Genomic DNA, 20220 nt, shown 5'->3' on the forward strand with positions numbered 1-20220 from the left:
CTATCCATTCTTTTTTGTTTTTTTTTGAGACGGAGTCTCGCTCTGTTGCCCAGGCTGGAGTGCAGTGGTGTAATCTTGGCTCACGACAACCTCTGCCTCTCAGGTTCAAGCGATTCTTCTGCCTCAGCCTCCTGAGTAGCTGGGACTACAGGCGTGCACCAACACGCCTGGCTAACTTTTGTATTTTTAGTAGAGACGGGTTTTCGCCGTATTGGCCAGGCTGGTCTTGAACTCCTGACCTTGTGATCTGCCCGCCTTGGCCTCCCACAGCCATTATCCATTTTTTATACAAGTTTCCCAGAGTGCTATTTTTAAAAATAAAAATATGATCAAGTCCCTTATTTCTTAAAAGTCTTCACTGGCTCCCTAATCATTTACAAGATAATATATATATAATGACTAAACTCCTTAGCATGTGCATAGATAGACTATATTCTCTAATATTCCTTAATTCTTCCTTTAGTTCCCTTTTTGGTCTTCTTTCCTTTCACTGCAGGATCTACATCTTACTATTTACTTATCTATTTCCACCATGGTGAACTTTTTAAGAGCAGAAAATTTTTTCAGATGACACTCCTATGGCTAGGATGTAGCATGGTGCTTGGCATCCAATAAACAGAAACGCAGAATAGTCATTAGCACTTAATTTTAATTAAAATCAACAGTTCAGGAGAAGATAAGGACCAGAATAGTGTTTAATATCAACTTCTGAGAAATCACATTTACAGAAAAGAAATAAAACAGGCCAGCAGAAGTCCAAAAAAGATGCAGCTTACATTATTGCACTTAGATGAAATATGCTATATTTAGAGTAGCATGATATTCAGGCCAGGCCAGGGGAGAAAGAGACAAATGGAGAGGACGAACCTCCAGGTAGTATTTATTCCGGATTCCAAACTCTCCTGTGGCCTAAACAATATTTAGTCTATTGGAAACATTCAGCAAGCTCTTTACAAAAATGACTGCAGTATCTTCAACACATTTGAGTTGCACTCATACTTTGTTCCAGTCATGTGCAAGTTTAACAGCTCTACCTCACAAAACGGGACATCTGTGACACCAGAACCTCCCTGTGCCCAAGGTCATGGACAGGAGGGGAAGGAAGTGAATTTCTACTTTATGCATATTTTAGGGAACAATACTGTGCTATCATTTACCCTTTTGAGCAATCTTGATTTTGGTCATTTATAATTAGAACATGAGAAAAAGTGACAGTGAATACAAATCAGTACTAGCCAAATCCTGAGGCTGGTACTAGAAAATAAAACAAAATTTTTAAAAAAGTCCCTTGCCACATTCACAAAGGTGGCAATAACTGTATATATAAGAAAAAGGCTGTAAACTTATAGAAAAGATAAACTCTGACTTCTAAACAAATTACAAAATTGATTTTGCCTTTATCCTTGAGTGTAATACAGAAAAATGTAAACCTATAGACCCAGTTACCAAAAGACACTTATCCTCCTCAGCCCAGTTATGAACTTAAAGTTTGGCCTGAGCTAGTTTGATCTTCAAGTTTTCTCCAAGTTTGTCCATGAACTCAAATGTATTCAAGTAGTCAGAACGTTGCACACTAATGGGGAGGAAGAAAAAGAAAATTTAGTTTGTCTCTGATATGGTAGCAGGTAGCGGTAAAGTCCTAGAAATGCTACTTAAAATAGTATTCTCTTTGTTTCTGGAAGAAAACACATTCATGTTAGTGAGCTACAAAATTTATAGACAATGACTATGTTCAAGGTTTCTGGGGCTGACCCAGGCTCATTACTCAGGCTTTCTAGGCAGCCTGCAGTAGAGACTCACCCACACATACTCAGTTAGGTTTCTTGCTATGTAGTTTTGGGGGTGAAATTATCACGGAGTTTCAGTTCAGACTAATGCTGCTGAAACCAAAATCATCCCACTTGTTCCTCATTCTTAAACATAACAAAACTTATTCAGGGCATAGCCAAACCTTTACCCACCTTCCCACAAACTGTTACATGTTCTTAAAAAAGGATATGTTATTATTTCTATCAGTGTCTTAAGAAAACAAAAGACAGGCCAGGCCTGGTGGCTCATGCCTATAATCCCAGCACTTTGGGAGGCCAAGGTGGGCAGATCATGAGGTCAAGAGATGGAGACCATCCTGGCTAACAGTGGAACCCCGTCTCTACTAAAAATACAAATAATAATAATAATAATAATAAAATAAAATAAAATCAGCTGGGCATGGTGACACACACCTGTAGTCCCAGCTACTTGGGAGGCTGAGGCAGGAGAATCGCTTGAACCCAGGAGGCGGAGGTTGCAGTGAGCTGAGATCACGCCACTGCACTCCAGCCTGTGCGGAACGAGACTGTGTCTCAATAGAAAAGAAAAAAAAGGAAAAACGAAAGACAGTAGACTTGATAACATAATCCTGCTGACAGGTGCCTATTAAATAGGCTACAAAGGTATTCCACTGATAAGACCATTTCAAACACTGCAATCTTGCTGAAAATTTAAATTAAGAAACATGCAGTGATCAAGTATATCCCCATTATGGGGTATACTGATCCTACCTGGGACCTCTGTGGATGCACTGGTTGAGATATGGAGCCAATCCCCCCAGGATACTGGCTACCATGTTCTCAGAAAAATTCTCAGTAAACATATGGGCTGTCAAATATTTGCCCAAATATTGGTTACAGATACTTAAGGGACTATAAACAATTGCACACCTTAAACCTGTGCTGCTCACTTTTCTCATCGGTAAGTTAAAGAAAAAAAAGGTGTAGAATAAAATAGCCTCTGAAGTACCTTTGTTTCTATTTGTCTATAATCTGCTTCTTAAAATTAAATAGAACCTTTTCATTCAATGATTGTCAACTAGATAGGATGTCAGCAAATTACAGCCCAGCATACGGTTTCGAACATAAAAGTTTGATTGGGGTGTTGTCACACCATTTGATTCTGTATTGTCTATGACTGCTTTTTTGCTACAATGGCAGAGGCAAAGTTGAGTAGTTGTGTAGTTGCAAAAAGACTGTATGTCCTACAAAGTCTAAAACGTTCACTATCTGACAATTTACAGATAATGTCTGTTGACTGCTGAACTAGATGATGAATAACAATTTATATATTTCCAGAAAGCACTGATGCTCTAAGCCCAATGAGGATAAGTGTTAATTTGACCACAGACGCCAGGGCATCTTATACTTACTTGGGTAAACCTTTAATGCAAGCGGCCAAGTCCTTGGTCATGAAGCCAGCCTCAATTGTCTCAATACAGACTTCTTCCAAAGCATTTGCAAAGAAGGCAAGTTCTTTATTGTTATCAAGCTTTGCTCTGTGGGCTAACCCTCTGGTCCAGGCAAAAATGGAAGCTAAAAGGGGGGAAAAAACCCAACACTCCCATCATCCCAGTTACAGAGGTTTCCAAATGTCTCATAGTTCCCAAAAACAGAATAGTTTTTTGTTTAGGTGACAGACTTCTTTAGATACTAACAACATGGGTCAGAAGTTTTAGGAAAGTTAGAAATATTTTACCAAAGAGAAACTTTAAGAAAACACATTTTCATGGCATGGTACTAGTGCTTGAAACTTAAGGCATTTTCTAATTTGAAAAAGGTCACATTCTCTTCTATCTCTTGTCTATATTGGTCTCCTTTTTCCAGGTTGTAATCTCCTTTTAAAGTGCTATCTTTGAAACTGGTTGAAAGGATCTATCCCTGTGACTTTTAGATTTGTAGCCTTATGTGACATTTCACTGCACCACGGGTAAAGGAAAATGCTTGTTGATAATTCTTCTCTGTAACCTATGTTCTCCCACAAAACAGAAAAGCATATATTTTATATTTTAAGAAGCATATTCAAATAGATCTTATTAGTAGAACAAATCAGCTACTTAGTGATGACTTTGCACACAAAACACTGAGAAGCCAAGGGAACACATCTGAGCTGCTTTGGAGATATCCTTTGGAGAGCACTCTCTGGTGAAAAATCAATGTAAACACCATCTTACCAATGGGATTGGTGGACGTCTCCTGTCCTTTCTGGTACATGCGGTAGTGACGGGTTACAGTCCCGTGGGCAGCCTCTGCTTCTACTGTCTTGCCATCTGGACAAACCAGCACACTGGTCATCATGCCGAGAGAGCCATACCCTGTAAGTAGCGGAGCATGAAGCATTGGGTCCAACTGCATGAAGAGCACGGAGTCTCTCAGAAATGAGAGCATAAATTACTCTATCTTGATAGGTCTTAGTAAGCAAAGTAAACATGAGCACATGGAATCACCAATAATTCTGCCTTTCAGAAGGCAGGATCCCTGTTCCAGATGTCAGAGCCAATGGGTCTGGAAAGGCTGCATTTTCCCCTCACTTATCTCAGGGGTACCTACTGCTTGATGGAGGGCTCAGGGTCCAACTGCCTGCATTCCACTTTAGTTCTGTGGCTTTATAGCTACTGTGGCTCAGTTTTCTTATCTGTAAAATGGGAGTAATAATAGCACCTACTTCACTAGGTTGCTGTGGGATTAAATAAATATACATATATTCATAAATATATATGAAAACTATATATTTCTTAGAATAGTACTGGACACAGTGAGAGCTCAATCTATTACTGTTATTCTTATGTGCAATGCTCTGCTGTTCTGGGGAAATAAAGATGGATGAGAGCTGTCTCCTACCCTCAAGCTGCTCATACACTTGCTGGGACTGGGAAGAGAAGGCAGGTAAACACAGGATCGGTTGGATCCAAGAACATCCCAGTTGCCCTTCCTCGCTCTTTCATACCCTCAATACAACAATTCGTTTCTGTAGTTTCTTATTGAAAGAACTACATTACAACTCTTATATCTATACAATTGATTTTCTTCTTTTCTCCATTTTTGCTACCTCCCAACATCACCTGTGAAGTTAATAATCAACCACGGAGTCATCACAAAGCAACAACACTCCTTCCTCTGTTGCATTCAGTACAAATGATTGTGAGGATGTAGAGAAACAGAAGCAGGGTAAGGAGAGTTGTGTAACTCATTTATCTGACATAAAAGTTATCTTTAACCAGGTTGATCTACTGATTTTCAAACTGAGAGGAGATGCTTAACACTGATAAGAGAAAGAAAAAGTAGAACTTCTTGGGAAAAACAAACATAATTAAAGTTAACAAACATTCATCTGGGGAGATTCAAGTTCACACAGCTACCATGGGCAACTGAAACTGAAGGGCAACTTGGCGCTGAGGAAACCAGGTGCTGTGTTTCTGTTGATTTGGCCCTTACCCCATGCATGAAACTTCTGGAATTTCTGTAAACAGTCCTAGGGTTCTTTGCTCAATGTATTTGTGTGTAAGCTAAGCAGTAAACAAAAACACTTGTATTTTTTTTTTTTTTTTTTTTTTTTTTGAGACGGAGTCTCGCTCTGTCGCCCAGGCTGGAGTGCAGTGGCCAGAGATCTCAGCTCACTACAAGCTCTGCCTCCCGGGTTTACGCCATTCTCCTGCCTCAGCCTCCCGAGTAGCTGAGACTACAGGCGCCCGCCACCTCGCCCGGCTGGTTTTTTGTACTTTTTAGTAGAGACGGAGTTTCACCATGTTAGCCAGGATGGTCTCGATCTCCTGACCTGGTGATCCACCCGTCTCGGCCTCCCAAAGTGCTGGGATTACAGGCTTGAGCCACCGCGCCCGGCCAACACTTGTATTTTTTGTTGTTGTTGAGACAAGAGTCCTGCTCTGTTGCACAGGCTGTAGTATAGTGGCATGATCTCAGCTCACTGCAACCTCCGCTTCCCAGGCTCAAGAAATTCTCATGCCTCTGCCTCCTGAGTGGCTGGGACTATAGGCATGTGACTGCACCTGGCTAATTTTGGTATTTTTTTTTTTAAAGTAGAGATTGGATTTTGCTATGTTGGCTGGGCTGGTCTCGAACTCCTGGCCTCAAGTGAACCACTGCCTTGGCCTCTCAAAGTGCTGGGATTACAGGCATGAGCCACTGTGCCCGGCCAAACACATTTGTTTTCTATTCTACCAGAACAGCAGCTGGCAGAGGGACATGAGTAGGTCCTGCTGCTAGATAAATGAGCTTTGCAGGCACCAAAGCTTGGTTATGACATGATCAGGCTCCTCACTTTATCCCTCCTTCCCTGAGTGCCCTGGTTTTTTACATTTTCACCAAAGGACAAGGAAGGCAGGGAAAGGGAGTGATTTTTCAGATCAGGTAGGCTTTAAAACTTGAAGTGGGGAAAAAGGTTACAAGAGAAACTGTGTTAACATCTAAGGCTAGAGCCAGGAGTGTCAATCCACTCATTTACTTCCCTTGTGGTCTTGAGTAAATGACTTCTCTAGTCTGAGCTTCATTTCCTTAGCTGTCAGATAAGACAGTGGACCTGGAGTTTTAACATTCCATGATTTTACAGCAAAGGACTACAAAACTCCCCTCCCCAAATTAGAGAACTACCCTGGAATGACCCAGTTCCTACAGGCCAGGCTCCACCTCCGTACCTTGGGCCACAGAGTCCGACTGCACGTCACCATCATAGTTTTTACAGGCCCAGATGAAGCCTCCCTCTGATTTCATAGCTTGGGCCACCATGTCATCGATAAGCCTATGCTCATACCAGATCTTTTGGGCTTCAAATTGGGACTTGTACTGCCTAGGAAACAAGAGAGAAAAGAGAATAATAATAAAATTGATTTTGTTATGGATATCATCTGTTTGTCCCAAAGAGAAGATAGGACACACAAGCAGCAGCATATATTTTAGTGGAAGCAGCAGAAACTCAGGAATCTGACAGATATTGGCTCAAATCCTAGCCCAATCATTTTCTAGCTGTAAAACTCAATTTGACCATCTGTAAGAACAATTTTACCCACCTTGCAGGGAAGCTGTGAGAATTGAGACAGTAGAGTATCTCAATGACTACCTCACTTTTCAGTTTTCATTATACTATAGATCAGATTCTTGAGATTCAGCTTATTTTAAAAATGTATTTTTGAAAAGGCTGTTCTACTGCTTGGTGTCATTCAGGAAACTAAAACATATTCCGGACAGTTTCTGGGCTTGGTATAGATGGGCAGCAGGAGGAGGAATCAAAATGACTCAGGAACATTTTGGCCTGAACACCTGCACCTAAAGAGACTTATGCCAATCTTAAATATTAACACATGCTCACCTCCTGTGCTGTGGACGCCAGTGTTGTTATAAACTTAGACTTAAGCTCAAATGACTCCACTAAAACAGTTTTAAATTCTAACAATGGGCTTCAGAAAGCATGGAAATGGGTCTGACTTAGAAACTCCCACATGAAAAATTAGAACTTCCTATCACTAACAGGGTACTTTTATTTAAACATTAAAGAACCTGGCTCTGAAAAAAATTCATGTGGGGCCCTTATTTGAGAACATGTTTATCTTCTAAAAGCAACTCTGAGTGGTTTTGTTTCACTCCTGCTAAACCTCAGCTTTGCCCTTATCTTTAAGAGACAGTGATGATTTTCACTCAATTTCCCCAGAATCACAGGGACAGGGAGATACATGCTCTATATGACAAATGTCAGCTTACTTGAGAATAAGGAAAATGTTAAAAAAGAACTATAGTTACTTGTCATATATCTCCTGAAAGATGTCTTTAAAACGCCCATCATATTTCTTCAGAATAGTGTTTTTGGTGCTCAGATACAAAGGCCAACCCTTAGACAGAGCCATTTGGAAGGAACTGTGTGCAAAATCTTCAATTGACTTATCTTGATTATACATCCCCATGGCAACACCACCACCCTCTGTAGAGGAGAAACCAATAAGAGGAAAAAAAGGGAGAAGAATAAATGTAGTGTAGTTGTAATAAGGCTAAAGTTACCTATCACAACCGAATGACCTACTTCTCAGCTCTCACATCTGAGACTAGACTTCAGAAGTCCCAGACAGGTTTCCAACCTGAATATTCTACAAATTTCTGAGGCATATAATGAGAGAAAAGCCAGTTCTAGATAAGGACATTCTAACTTGCTTTGGAAGTACAATAGAAATGAAAAAACATACAGTCTTTAAAATCCTGAAGATGCAGAAATACCAAAAACTGGTATGAAGCAGAAATACATGTAAGAAAAGGCAAATAATTTTGAAACTTCTTTTACATACTGATATGGTTTGGATATTTGTCCCTTCCAAATCTCATGTTGAAATGTGATTCCCAATGTTGGAGGTGGGGCCCGGTGGGAGGTGATTGGAACATGGGGTTGGATCTCTTATGCATGGCTTAGCACCACCCCCTTTGGTGATTATGTGAGTTCTCGCTCAGTTAATTCACTTGAAATTTGGTTGTTTAAAAGAGTCTGGGACCTCCCCCTTCTCTTTCTCTTGCTATGTGATACACCTATTGTCTGTTCACCTTCTGCCAAGATTGGAAGCTTCCTGAGGCCCTCACCAGGAACAGGTGTTGGAACCAGGCTTGTACAGCCTGCAGAACCATGAGCCAATTAAACCTCTTTTCTTTATAACTTACGCAGCCTCAGGTACTTCTTTATAGCAACGCAAGAATGGACAAACACACCTACCTTTACAATTCCCAACATCTATTTTAAACTTTGGGGGTACACTCAATCCTCAGTTATTGAGAAAAACTTGCATTTCAAATACTGAATGAAAATTCTTATAATCTCCTGGAGGATACTGAGCACTCCTCCTGTAGTTGGTAGAAATAAGTAGAAATAATTATGCTACATGTAATCACCGTCTTTTACAACTCTTATTGAACTCTGTTTAGATAGAACTTGAATCTATGCCAATGCTCAGGGTTAACTTGGGTTCAGGGTGAAAGGTGCTGAAGCCTGCAGAACCAGATTCCAATAAATGATATTATTTGGAAGAGGCAAGAAAAACAAAAGCTAGATGAATGTTGGGGTTTTTTTTGTTTGTGTGAGTGCTTTCAACAACTTCAATAGTGAAGGAAAAGGGCCGACTAATTGTTTCAACAACTTGTGGGTGGGATTTACCATCAAAGGTAGCAGGGTAGCTGGGAAAGAAAAGGCAAAAAGCAAATGTTCCACTTTCACAGGATAAATACCCAGAAGGGCAAGAAGAAAACTTCAGCAAATATATAATGCAACCTCTTCCAGATACAAACCCTATCAGAGCAAAGGGCAGGATTATATGCCAGGTGATTTGAGAATATTAATATTTAATGTATATAATTCACACACAACAGATTTTTGCCAACCTTCTCTCTGTGCTTTAAGATAAATGCGTAATTATCTCCTTGTCTTTGCCGAAAGGCATTTCCAATTAAGTGGCTAACCCTTTTGTGCCTTTAATCATGCCACAGGAAGGCATGGAAGCAAATTACTTTTTTTTTTTTTTTTTTTTTTTTGAGACGGAGTCTCGCTGTGTCGCCCAGGCTGGAGTGCAGTGGCCGGATCTCAGCTCATTGCAAGCTCCGCCTCCCGGGTGTTTACGCCATTCTCCTGCCTCAGCCTCCCGAGTAGCTGGGACTACAGGCGCCCACCACCTCGCCCGGCTAGTTTTTTGTATTTTTTAGTAGAGACGGGGTTTCACCGTGTTAGCCAGGATGGTCTCGAACTCCTGACCTCGTGATCCGCCCGTCTCGGCCTCCCAAAGTGCTGGGATTACAGGCTTGAGCCACCGCGCCCGGCCGCAAATTACTTTTTTATGTCAGGTTTCGGGTTTTGCAAAAACACTGTAGATTCAGATTATATTTTTAGGCAGCCACATAACTAACTTTAAAAAAGCAATAAAAATGTTATCTAAATCATTTGTTTTAAAAAAAAAAGATGAAGCTTATGCTACAGTCATACATACCTTCAAAGTTATGTACCAGGTATGTCACCTTTTGGGTTCCATCACTTGGTGTGTAGGTTATCTCTACTTTTCCAGGCCCAGGAACAACAAAATCAGTTGCTCTGTACTATGTAGGGGGGAAAAAGGTATAAAGAAAAAAAAATACCCTAGCAGGAATTATAAGGAAAATATTCATACAATATAGACCTAGAAGATACCTAGACAAATAGGGCAGTATGTCAAACTTCTTTTTTTTTTTTTTTTTTGTTAGGAGATGTGGATGAAGAGGTCTAGAAGTTCCCCCAAATCAATAAATATTTATTAGGTGCCTATATGATGTACAGGAAAGTTTTCTGAGCATTGATCTGGAGAGGACAGAGAATAACATAAGCCACTTTCCTTTAGGAAGTTTACAACCCAATAAAGACATATACAAGTGAAAAGCAATATAAGAGCTTTCAAATGCCAAAAGAGAGTATAGACCTCCCCCCCCCAAAAAAAGACTATAGGATGACAGAAGAAAAGAGGTGACCATGGCATGGAAGCCAGGGAAGTCTCCCTAGAGGGTGATGATAACAATACTAGTTGTAGTACTGAGGTAGCTAATGCTTTGTCCTTACTCTATGCCAGACGCTTTAAGTGCTTAACTTGTATCACCTCATTTGATTCTTACATCAGCCTTACAAGGAGGGAACTATGATATAGTACAAATACTGCATCCAGGGTCAAAGGACTTGAGGTCTGGTCTGTCCTTAGGCCATCGGAGCTCAGTCTCTCATGGTATCATTGTTACTAGTGTTATAGGACTTGTTCATATGGAGCAATCAAATCATTCTGGGAGCAGCTACAATGGGATGATGATGGTTTTTGGAAAGGGCTGTTCAAGGACAGACACCTCCCTTATGGGCCTCAGCTACTGAGTGGAATAATATGCCTGGCATATACTAGACATCCAGAAGTCTTTGCTGCATTGTATCTTCTTCAATGACTTGAATCAGATACTTGCAGAGTTAGGTACCAGCAGGCGCTGGCCACATCTATATGTATAGAGAAATACTAATAACAGGCTGGGCGTGGTGGCTCACGCCTGTAATCCCAGCACTTTGGGAGGCCGAGGCAGGCGGATCACAAGCTCAGCAGATGGAGACCATCCTGGCTAACACGGTGAAACCCCGTCTCTACTAAAAATACAAAACATTAGCCGGGCGAGGTGGCGGGCACCTGTAGTCCCAGCTACTCGGGAGGCTGAGGCAGGAGAATGGCGTGAACCCGGGAGGCAGAGCTTGCAGTGAGCCGAGATCATGCCACTGCACTCCTGCCTGGGCAACAGAGCAAGACTCCGTCTTGGGAAAAAAAAAAAAAAAAAAAGAAATACTAATAACAGTTGGTAAAAGAACAGCAAGTAACAATGAAGATTAAATACCTACTTTACACAGAACATTGTTGACATATAAAGTCTGTAAAGTATATGAGTGGTAATTTATTACTATTTCTGAAAAGGGAGAAACTGAGGCACCAAAGCACCATAAATGCATTGTATAGGTTTATGCATATTTAAACAGTCTGTGAATCGACCTGAGGTTTGAAATTCTCTTTCTGGACTTTAATAAGTACAATGGCCATTTTTACAAATAACTGATGCCAAAATAAAAACAAAACAAAACAAAAACAAAGGAAGGCCGGGCATGGTGGCTCACGCCTGTAATCCCAGCACTTTGGGAGGCAAAGACGGGCGGATCACGAGGTCAGGAGTTCGAGACCTGCCTGACCAACATGGTGAAACCCCATCCCTACTAAAAACACAAAAATTAGCCAGGTGTGGTGGCGGGTACCTGTAATCCCCAGCTACTCAGCAGGCTGAGGCAGGAGAATTGCTTAACCCAGGAGGCGGAGCTTGTAGTGAGCTGAGATCACGCCACTGTACTCCAGCCTGGGCGGCAGAGCCAGACTGTCTCAAAAACAAAACACAAAAAGGATACACACACAAAAAAGGCACGACTGAACCCGAAAGAATCTAGGGTGATGTTTGCAAGATTAGCGAGTTTGCACCACTGCCATCTACCTTCCCTTGCCTGGGCCCCTGGGAGCTATTTCTGAAGGCTCTGGCCAGGACGAAAGGATAGTTTTAGCCACAGGGTGGAACAAAGTTAACTGATCCCTCAAGGACTAAACTGTTTACCCTCAACACACTGTTTTCAATAATGGCTACATTAAAACCTCTGGATTTCAATATCAGAGATTCCTGTTTTTAAGGTCCTTTTAAGACATAAACTACTTTCTGTGAAAGTCTGAAACTTCAGTTTCAACACTGAACTTTGATTTTGTTTACTTGGCAGTTTTTTGCTTAATTTGGCAACAAGCCTACTGGTACAGAAGTAAAGAAGCAATACTGTTTTTCCAAGCAGGCAGGAATGCTTTAGTAAGGCTGCTTTCAACTACCGAGTCAGTTTTTTTTTTTTTTCTTTTTCTTTTTTGAGACAGGGTCTTGCTCTGTTGTGCAGGCAGTGGTGTGATCATAGCTCATAGCTGTAACCTTGAACTCCTGGGCTTAAGGGATCCTCAGGCCTCAGCCTCCCAAATAGCTGGGACTATAGGCACATGCCACTCCTCTCAGCTTTGCCTACTCACTTTAAATATGAATAAACAATAAAACTGGCTCTTCCATGAGCAATTGATGTAATTATTGAAATACTTTTCATTTTTGTAGAGACAGGGTTCTGCTATTCAGGCTAGTCTCAAACTCCTGGCCTCAAGCAGTCCTTCCAACTTGGCCTTCAAAGTGCTAGGATTACAGATGTGAACGATGGTACCCAGCCAGTTTTTTCTTTTATGCATGATGGGATCATGTTTAATACAATCTTTCGTGGTTCTCAAGTTTGCCTATTAGATTCACCTGGGGAGCTTTAAAATGGCTAAACCCCATGGAATTCAGATTTCAATTTGTGTAGGGTGGTACTCAACATTGGAACTAAAACAAAGAAACAAATCAAGCAAAGCAAAACAAAACCACCAAAAAAACTTGTAGGAGGATCCTATTGTGCAGCCAGTGTTGAAAACCACAGATCTGGTTGAACCATATGAAATTACAAACATAAAAATGGCAATATCCTATGGTATAACTGAATAAAAGGATAAAGGAAAAAAAACAGCATGTTTGAAAAAATGTGCTGAGATGGATGCCTATTTGTAAGTTTATTTGTATTTGCCTTTAGCTAAATGTACAGTTATACATATATGCACTGATCAATTTTGTACCTTGCTTAATGGGTGTAGATACCAAAAGATAAGAATAAAACACATATAAGTTGGAAAGTCTCGGCAATGAAAAAAGAACATGGAAAATCAAATTATTGCCAACATGACTTACTTGATCCCCATAAGCATGACGACCTATGATGATAGGTTTTACCCATCCACTCACAAGCCGGGGGATATTTTTGCAGATAATGGCTTCTCTGAAGACCGTGCCACCCAGAATATTTCGTATGGTGCCATTTGGTGATTTCCACATTTGTTTCAACTTGAACTCCTCAACCCTCTTCTCATCAGGAGTGATAGTGGCACATTTGACGCCAACATTATACTTCTTTATAGCTTCTGCAGCATCCTTGGTGACCTGGTCGTTGGTGGCATCACGATTCTCTATGCCTAAATCATAGCTAGAAAGAAAAATTAGAAGCAAAATTTTTCAGACAAACGGATAGTTGTAACCTATAACTACAGTGATGGCATATAGAGCTCATTATGAGAAAGTGAAGGCTCCAAGTATACCAAAATCTGCCAAATTTTAGCATTAGCACACCCTAAACACAGAACATGGGTGCCAACTAAAAAGAGAACTAAGAGAGGCTAGACTGCTGGGCCGCCCCTCCTCTTGTAATGGGAAGCTGTCTATCAGGAAACTGAATGGAAACCATCAAACTCTGCCCTTTGCCTCCTGTTTTTCAACAGATAGAGGAAGTAACGGCCGGGTTTCTCTCCATATAATTAGTATAATTAAGTGTAAGCCTAAGAGCCACCTTTTTCCCTTAGCAAATACTGTTCTTTAAAAATAAAAGGGGGTTAGGCCGGGCGCGGTGGCTCAAGCCTGTAATCCCAGCACTTTGGGAGGCCGAGACGGGCGGATCACGAGGTCAGGAGATCGAGACCATCCTGGCTAACACGGTGAAACCCCGTCTCTACTAAAAAATACAAAAAACTAGCCGGGCGACGTGGCGGGCGCCTGTAGTCCCAGCTACTCCGGAGGCTGAGGCAGGAGAATGGCGTGAACCCGGGAGGCGGAGCTTGCAGTGAGCTGAGATCCGGCCACTGCACTCCAGCCTGGGTGACAGAGCAAGACTCCGTCTCAAAAAAAAAAAAAAATAATAAAATAAAAGGGGGTGGGAGGGCTTAAAGGATTTTTTGTATTTTGACATTAAAGTGGTAGGAGGTGAAGATGTGACAGTTGATGCCAAAAATGCTAATGGCTCCTTCATTAATGCCAGTCATAAAATTAGCCTTTCCCTAATTATTATTATTATTATTTTTGAGACGAGTCTTGTTTTGTTGTCCAGGCTGGAGTGCAGTGGCATGATCTCGGCTCACTCAACCTCTGCCTCCTGGGTTCAAGTGATTCTCCCGCCTCAGCCTCCCAAGCCGCTGGGACTACAGGCATGCGCCACCATGCCCAGCTAATTCTTTCTCTAATTCTTGAGCAAGTGCTTGTTCTGGAAACAAGCCTAGTTTATTGGGTAAGTAATGGAATCATCATGGTTTTGTATATACCAGAGAGTTATAGCTTAATATACACCAACACTAAGATTGCAGGTCATTCAGAGCTGAAAGAATGTTGGTTGTCCAGGGAACATAGAAAATGACTGCAAAGCTTTATTTGAAGCATGTAACAGTTTGTTAAAAAGCAAGAAAACAAAATAATGTAACAATGTATTCTGTTCTCCAAGGATTTAAAGAAAAGTTTTTCAGCTCTTAAAACTTGCTGAACTATTATGCCTCTAGATTTCTTTTTGGTTCCTTTATCTTCCTTTCTTAGATCTCCTACCCAACTCATGATGCAAACAAAGAGATAGTAATCTTGACTTATTTCCAGATAAAAATAATTCCCAGCTGCTTCGACTTTAGATAAATCATATAAATCTAGCGAAGTCATGTCCTTTGTTATCTTCTTGCACAGGAAATGCTGATCCAATCCCAACTCTAACAGGAGGTACGATCAGTAATTTTCAAGTTCCTGGGAACCATTTCTCATGAGGAGAATCTACCAGCAAATTAGTAGATTTTTTGCTTGTCTTCTTAACATTTCTAACAAGATAAGAAAGGAAGGAACAAATTACCGGGACCACTGTCCAGCCTACATAAAACAAACTATCTGCTCCATTCTCCTCAAAAAGAACCAGTCCGTGATAATCATAGCAATTTTGGAAAAATTTAAAACTTGTTTGAGCCTCCAAAAATTATCTAGTCTGCAGCCACCAACTTTTTTCCTCCTAGTCATAGTGCCTCCCCTTTAAAACTCCTCATGATTCTACACTAAAGAGCCTCAAAGCATCTTTGCAGCCAATATAAGGACAAGAACCCTGCCAGTTCACCTACTGTCATGTAAAGTCCTGAAACAGGAGTTCCTAAAATGCTGTTTTTTTAACCTAGTTGGAAGATATTTTTATGCCTAATTTCTTATATGTTTGGTTGACTTCTGCAAGCATTTATATCTTATGATTTCAATATAGACATCAGCAGCTTAGATTTAGAATAATTAAAAAGTATGTTTAATGACATTATGTGAATTAAATGTCTCCACTCAATCAGGTCCTTAGGACAAATTTTGATGGCTAATTCTGGGCTGAGGCAAACACACTTAGAGTTGCCAATAGTTTGGCTGAAATGTGTTGCTCAATATTTTACTATGCCAGTCTTCAGCCACTTTACCCTTTAAAAAATTCGATCTCTACCTAAAGATACAAAGAATAGAAGCAAGTTTATAAAAAGCACAGCGAAAAAAATGAGAGAATTACATAGACGTTTGCATCTGTCCCCAAGCACTTTACACGCAGGGCAGAGACATAGGATTTAAGGGAACTTTTGCTGGAAAGGAGGGGTTCAATTAAGTAACTTCATGAATTCTTTCTGCACTACAATTATATGAAAAGGGCAAAAGGTGAGGAATGAAAAGGAAACAGGTCCATTGACTAAGCAGAGTGTAGAAAATTGAGTTTGAAATGACAAAACTGTGTTAACTGCATTCAGTTTACTGTTTCTTACATCCTCTCTTATTTCCCTTTTCTCAATACATTGTACTACTCTTAGCCACTGCTTTGTTACAAATAAAACCTTCACAGGAAACAGAAGGTTAGAAGAATCTGAAAAATCATTCTTTCCCTTATAATTCTTGACTTTTAGATGATAAATCAAGTTTTTCTAGCAGTATGTTAAAATTAAAATAGAAGATTCATCTGAATATATTTAGGCTTAAAACAAACTTTATTCACAAAACACAGCTATATCTATATAAAAAAAGCTAACTTCACCTCAAAATAATTCAGATTATGTTCTTTTTTTTTTTTTTTCCTGTTTCTCCTTCCCTTTTGTTTTTCTGTTTTTTTTTAAAGTGATGGGGTCTCACTCTGTTGCCCAGGTTGGTCTTGAATTCCTGACCTTGAGGGATCCTCTTGCCTCTCCCTTCTAAGTAGCTGCGACTTCAGGTGTGTACCACTATGCCCAGCCAATTATACTTTCTGAGTTTGCTACACGGAGGGGTAACTCATTTACCTATGTAGATCCAATTCCACATAGGGAAAAATGAGTTTCTCTTTAATCAATTCCCAAATGATTCGTGTCATTTCATCTCCTTGCAGCTCTACCACAGAACCGCCACCGATTTTTTTGGACATTTTGACTTCAATAAACCTAAAAAGAAAAAAAAAATACATGCCTTGTCATTTATTTCATTATAATTGGGAAAGTAAATATATAAACAACGTGGTGACTACTAAAAGAACAATTCATGCAATTCAATTTATGCGCAGTTGAGGTAACAGCAATTCTATTTACCATTAGAATTGAGTATCTTCTCTGTACAAAGTATTGTGTTATGTTTCACATGTGGTTTCTGAGCTAGCCCTCATAACAATCCTAAAAAACGGACATCATTTTCCCATTTTACTTTGTTAAAGGAAAAAGAGCTTTCTCAAGGCCACCTAGCTGGAGCGTGGGAGAGCCTGACTCTATAACATGCCCTTCATAATGCAATCATTATTCTCAACTACTGGTTTGTCTTATGAAATGAGATTATTTCCACAATCTCATGTTTATCAAACACTTCAGTCCAGCTCATCATTTTACTGGGCTCTCAAGATGAGCAGAGTGGTGAGTGCTAGTATTTCCCCTCTTTTAAGAGGCTGTTTTTGTTATTTAATAAAAATAACTAGCCATGAGGAGATTCAACTGGTTCTTGTGACCCATATTTAGGGAAACTTTAAGTCTAAAGGCGAGATGAAGAATTCCCCGGGGGAACCGTTTTCCTAGAGATAACTCAGACATTCGAGATGTGGGGGTAAATACAACAAAGTGATTTCTCAATTAGAAGAATCTCTATACAGTAGGGCCACTGCCCAGGACCAAAGCATGTCCCTGTCATCTTCTTCTGGCTGTTCACAGGAAAGGGTAAGCTGCTAGTGAGTGGGACAGGACAATCTGTGCATTGTCCTAGGAAGACAGCACTTTAAGGATAGGGTGGTAGCATATACAAATCAATCTGATTCTCAGAAAGTGCAAGGGTGGATGGACCCTTTGGAAAAAATGAAACTGTGAGGCTTCAATGAAGACCATGTCCCAGCTTGTCCCTAGAGGCAGAAGAAGCCCTGAGCCTGCTAAAAGTTATCTATTCCTTCTAATGATGCTCTAATGGAACACACAGCATTTTTTAATCCAACAACACAGCTACAGATTGCTTTTATTCTCTTAAGGACTAAAAAAGTCAAGAGAATTGACTTAAAAAATTTATTAGATGAGAGGCCTAAAATAATCTTTCTTTAAAAATTGAGCTAAAGTAATTTGGTCTTTAAATAAAAATATAATGATTAGTAGACAGTAAGCTTCAGTTTCTCGACAAGCCTGGATGTATTTCCAATCCCCAGGCCCATTTTCACTTTCCAAATTTGCAATTCTAGAATTTTTCTTACTAGTGTTTAGGAGATTCCTTTGGGGAACCTTCTGGAACTGAACTAGACTAAAAAAAATGAACAGAATGGTGTGGATGAGCCAATTACTTCCCATCTGTAATGTCAAGTATAATTTGTAGTACAGCTGAAAGCACATGATTCAGTTCATGTTTGATTCCACTGTCACACTCATCCTTATTTTAAAACAAAGCAAAAAAGGAGGCAGTGAACTTATCTGGTTCCTGATACTACACTTCCATGGCCATGCCCCTATATAGTATGATGCAACGGTCATGACATGGCAATTTATCATTGATGGCAAATACAGTTAATAAAGGTCAACTATTGTACCTAAAATGAAAAGACTGATATCTTTTTAGTTCACTATTTCCTTCTCAGTTAAAGCAACTGTATTCTCTACAATAATCTTTCTTTATCTCATCATGCATACCTCAAACGCTTCAGGTTTTCCTCACATTACTTAGCCATGAAATTTTTACCATCTTTTAACTAAAACAGTGAAGCTTTTTTGTTACCACCACATAGAACATAATTGTATTTCTTCTGGATCTGATTTCTGTGGGATGGGCTCGAGGCCCCACTGGACTGACCACCTTTGTTGCCCCTCAAGATTTTGTCTCCACCCCAACCCCAACTTCAGAAGGAAGGGCTGTTCCAAGACCAACAGGCACCAGCTCATTTACTCTTAAAGTAGCTCAATCCTATCTCCTAACATACTTGTGCAATTCCAGAAGATAAACCTGGAATAACAATACAGAATAGTTTAACGAAAAAAAGAGCCATTTAATATTATTTTCATCAACCTCAAATTTTTGGCCAGATTGTTTTTTGCTGAGTTCATGAACTACAATAATTTCTGGGCAAAAATGTTCTCTTGCAGAGAAGGCACTGGATTAAAAGAAACAAGGAAGCTGTTGGAATTCGTTGGAAATATGCCTCACTCACTCCGTTGCAGTGCCTCGGCCTGCCCCCAAGACCAGTTAAACACTGTACTGCCACATCAAAGAAAGTACAGAAGAAGGGAGGAAATTGCTAATTCTTACCTTGACAGTGAATGAATTTATCACCCCAATTCCTCCCAGTCTTGCAGACTCAACTGAATGTAGTTTATCTCCTAAAACAAAATGAGGAATAGAAAGTGTTAACATACAGAACACTCACAGGAGAATTTAGCTGTTTTTAATACCTGCCGGACAGCCCAGTTTATCTGGTTTCAAGTACAGTGGTGAGTGTATTTGGAGGCACAAAGGCCAGTTTTAGGCCCCGCAGGCACTTCCCAAATAAAGGTCACGGGAGAACAATTATCTCTGCGTGTCCCCGCTTCGCTGCCCGTCAGCAGGTCTTGGGGTTTGCACGTCCTTGCTCTTGGCCTGCACCCGTCCTTATGGCCGTTGTGCAAGAGGGCTGCAACCACGGCTGGATCGGTACCTCCTTCCAGGTCTCCACGCCTGCCCCTCCTCTCCCCTCCCCTCCCCTCGCTGGTGCTGGGACCTTTTAAACTCCACGCACCCGGAACTGGCGGGGGTGTTTTCCCCAGCCCACTCTGGCCCCGTGTGGCCTAGCGACCCCTCAGAAGGCCGCTGGAGCTCCGCCCCCTCCACGCCCCCTGGCGGGCGCGAGGGATCAGCCTCAGGGCTATTCCCCGCCGCCTGAGTTCCCTGCAGCGCCCGTCTTCGGCTTAACAGCCTTCTTTGCATCCAGCCCGCAGCTGCTGCACGTTTTCTTCCTCCTACACTCCAGGCTTAGTCTGCTACATGCATTCTTGCAACCTCCACCCCTCGATTTTCCAACTTAAGTGCAGACATGATTTTCCCCTTGTCATTGCATCCAACTTCCCCACCGCCCAATTTCTCCCTCCCATGCCCAAAAGCAGGCCTTCTGCATATCCAAGCATCCAGCATCCCCTCCTACCCCTTTTACTTTTCCCATTCTCATTACCTGGATTTGTTCCCTTCTTTGCCAGCAGGCCTCGACTCCCTCCACACCCAAGATCTGCGCTTTCTTCCTTTACCCCATTCCTGCCTTCTGGGGAATTAGAACCACCCCACCACAGCCAGGGACCGGGGCCGCCCCTCGGAGCCAGAGGTTACCTGCCGGGATGCTATGCTGGCGAGGAGTTGGGGCGCCACAGCCGCTCACAAGCTCAGACTCACAAACACAGCCTGGCAATCCCAAACCGGACTCCCAGTGCCTCGGCTTCTGAAGTAGACTCTGCAGAAACCCGGGACCATAGGGCGGGTCCGAGCTTTTCCTCTTCCCGGCTTTGTCCCCTCCCAGGCCCCGCCTCCTCAGCCC

General features: G+C 41.3%; 1 protein-coding gene across 4 annotated transcripts; it reads right to left on the reverse strand.

Moving 5' to 3' along the window:
* Positions 1-627: 627 nt before the first annotated feature.
* On the reverse strand, positions 628-20220 carry IDH1 (isocitrate dehydrogenase (NADP(+)) 1, cytosolic). Of its 4 annotated transcripts, none has more exons than XM_025404003.1 (10): positions 20016-20220; positions 18969-19039; positions 16514-16651; positions 13119-13410; positions 9773-9878; positions 7560-7737; positions 6461-6612; positions 3983-4123; positions 3182-3344; positions 628-1573 (listed from the first exon to the last, which is right to left on the reverse strand). In XM_025404003.1, the coding sequence occupies exons 3-10, from the start codon at positions 16633-16635 to the stop codon at positions 1483-1485; spliced, it is 1245 nt and encodes a 414-aa protein (XP_025259788.1). In that variant the 5' UTR covers positions 16636-16651; positions 18969-19039; positions 20016-20220; the 3' UTR covers positions 628-1482. The 4 variants fall into 4 exon arrangements, with proteins under 4 accessions (XP_025259788.1, XP_025259789.1, XP_025259790.1 ...); XM_025404004.1 differs by lacking the exon at positions 20016-20220 and adding an exon at positions 19417-19533; XM_025404005.1 differs by lacking the exon at positions 20016-20220 and adding an exon at positions 19112-19391.

Source organism: Theropithecus gelada, chromosome 12 (genome assembly GCF_003255815.1).
Source record: "Theropithecus gelada isolate Dixy chromosome 12, Tgel_1.0, whole genome shotgun sequence".
Classification (NCBI taxonomy): domain Eukaryota; kingdom Metazoa; phylum Chordata; class Mammalia; order Primates; family Cercopithecidae; genus Theropithecus; species Theropithecus gelada.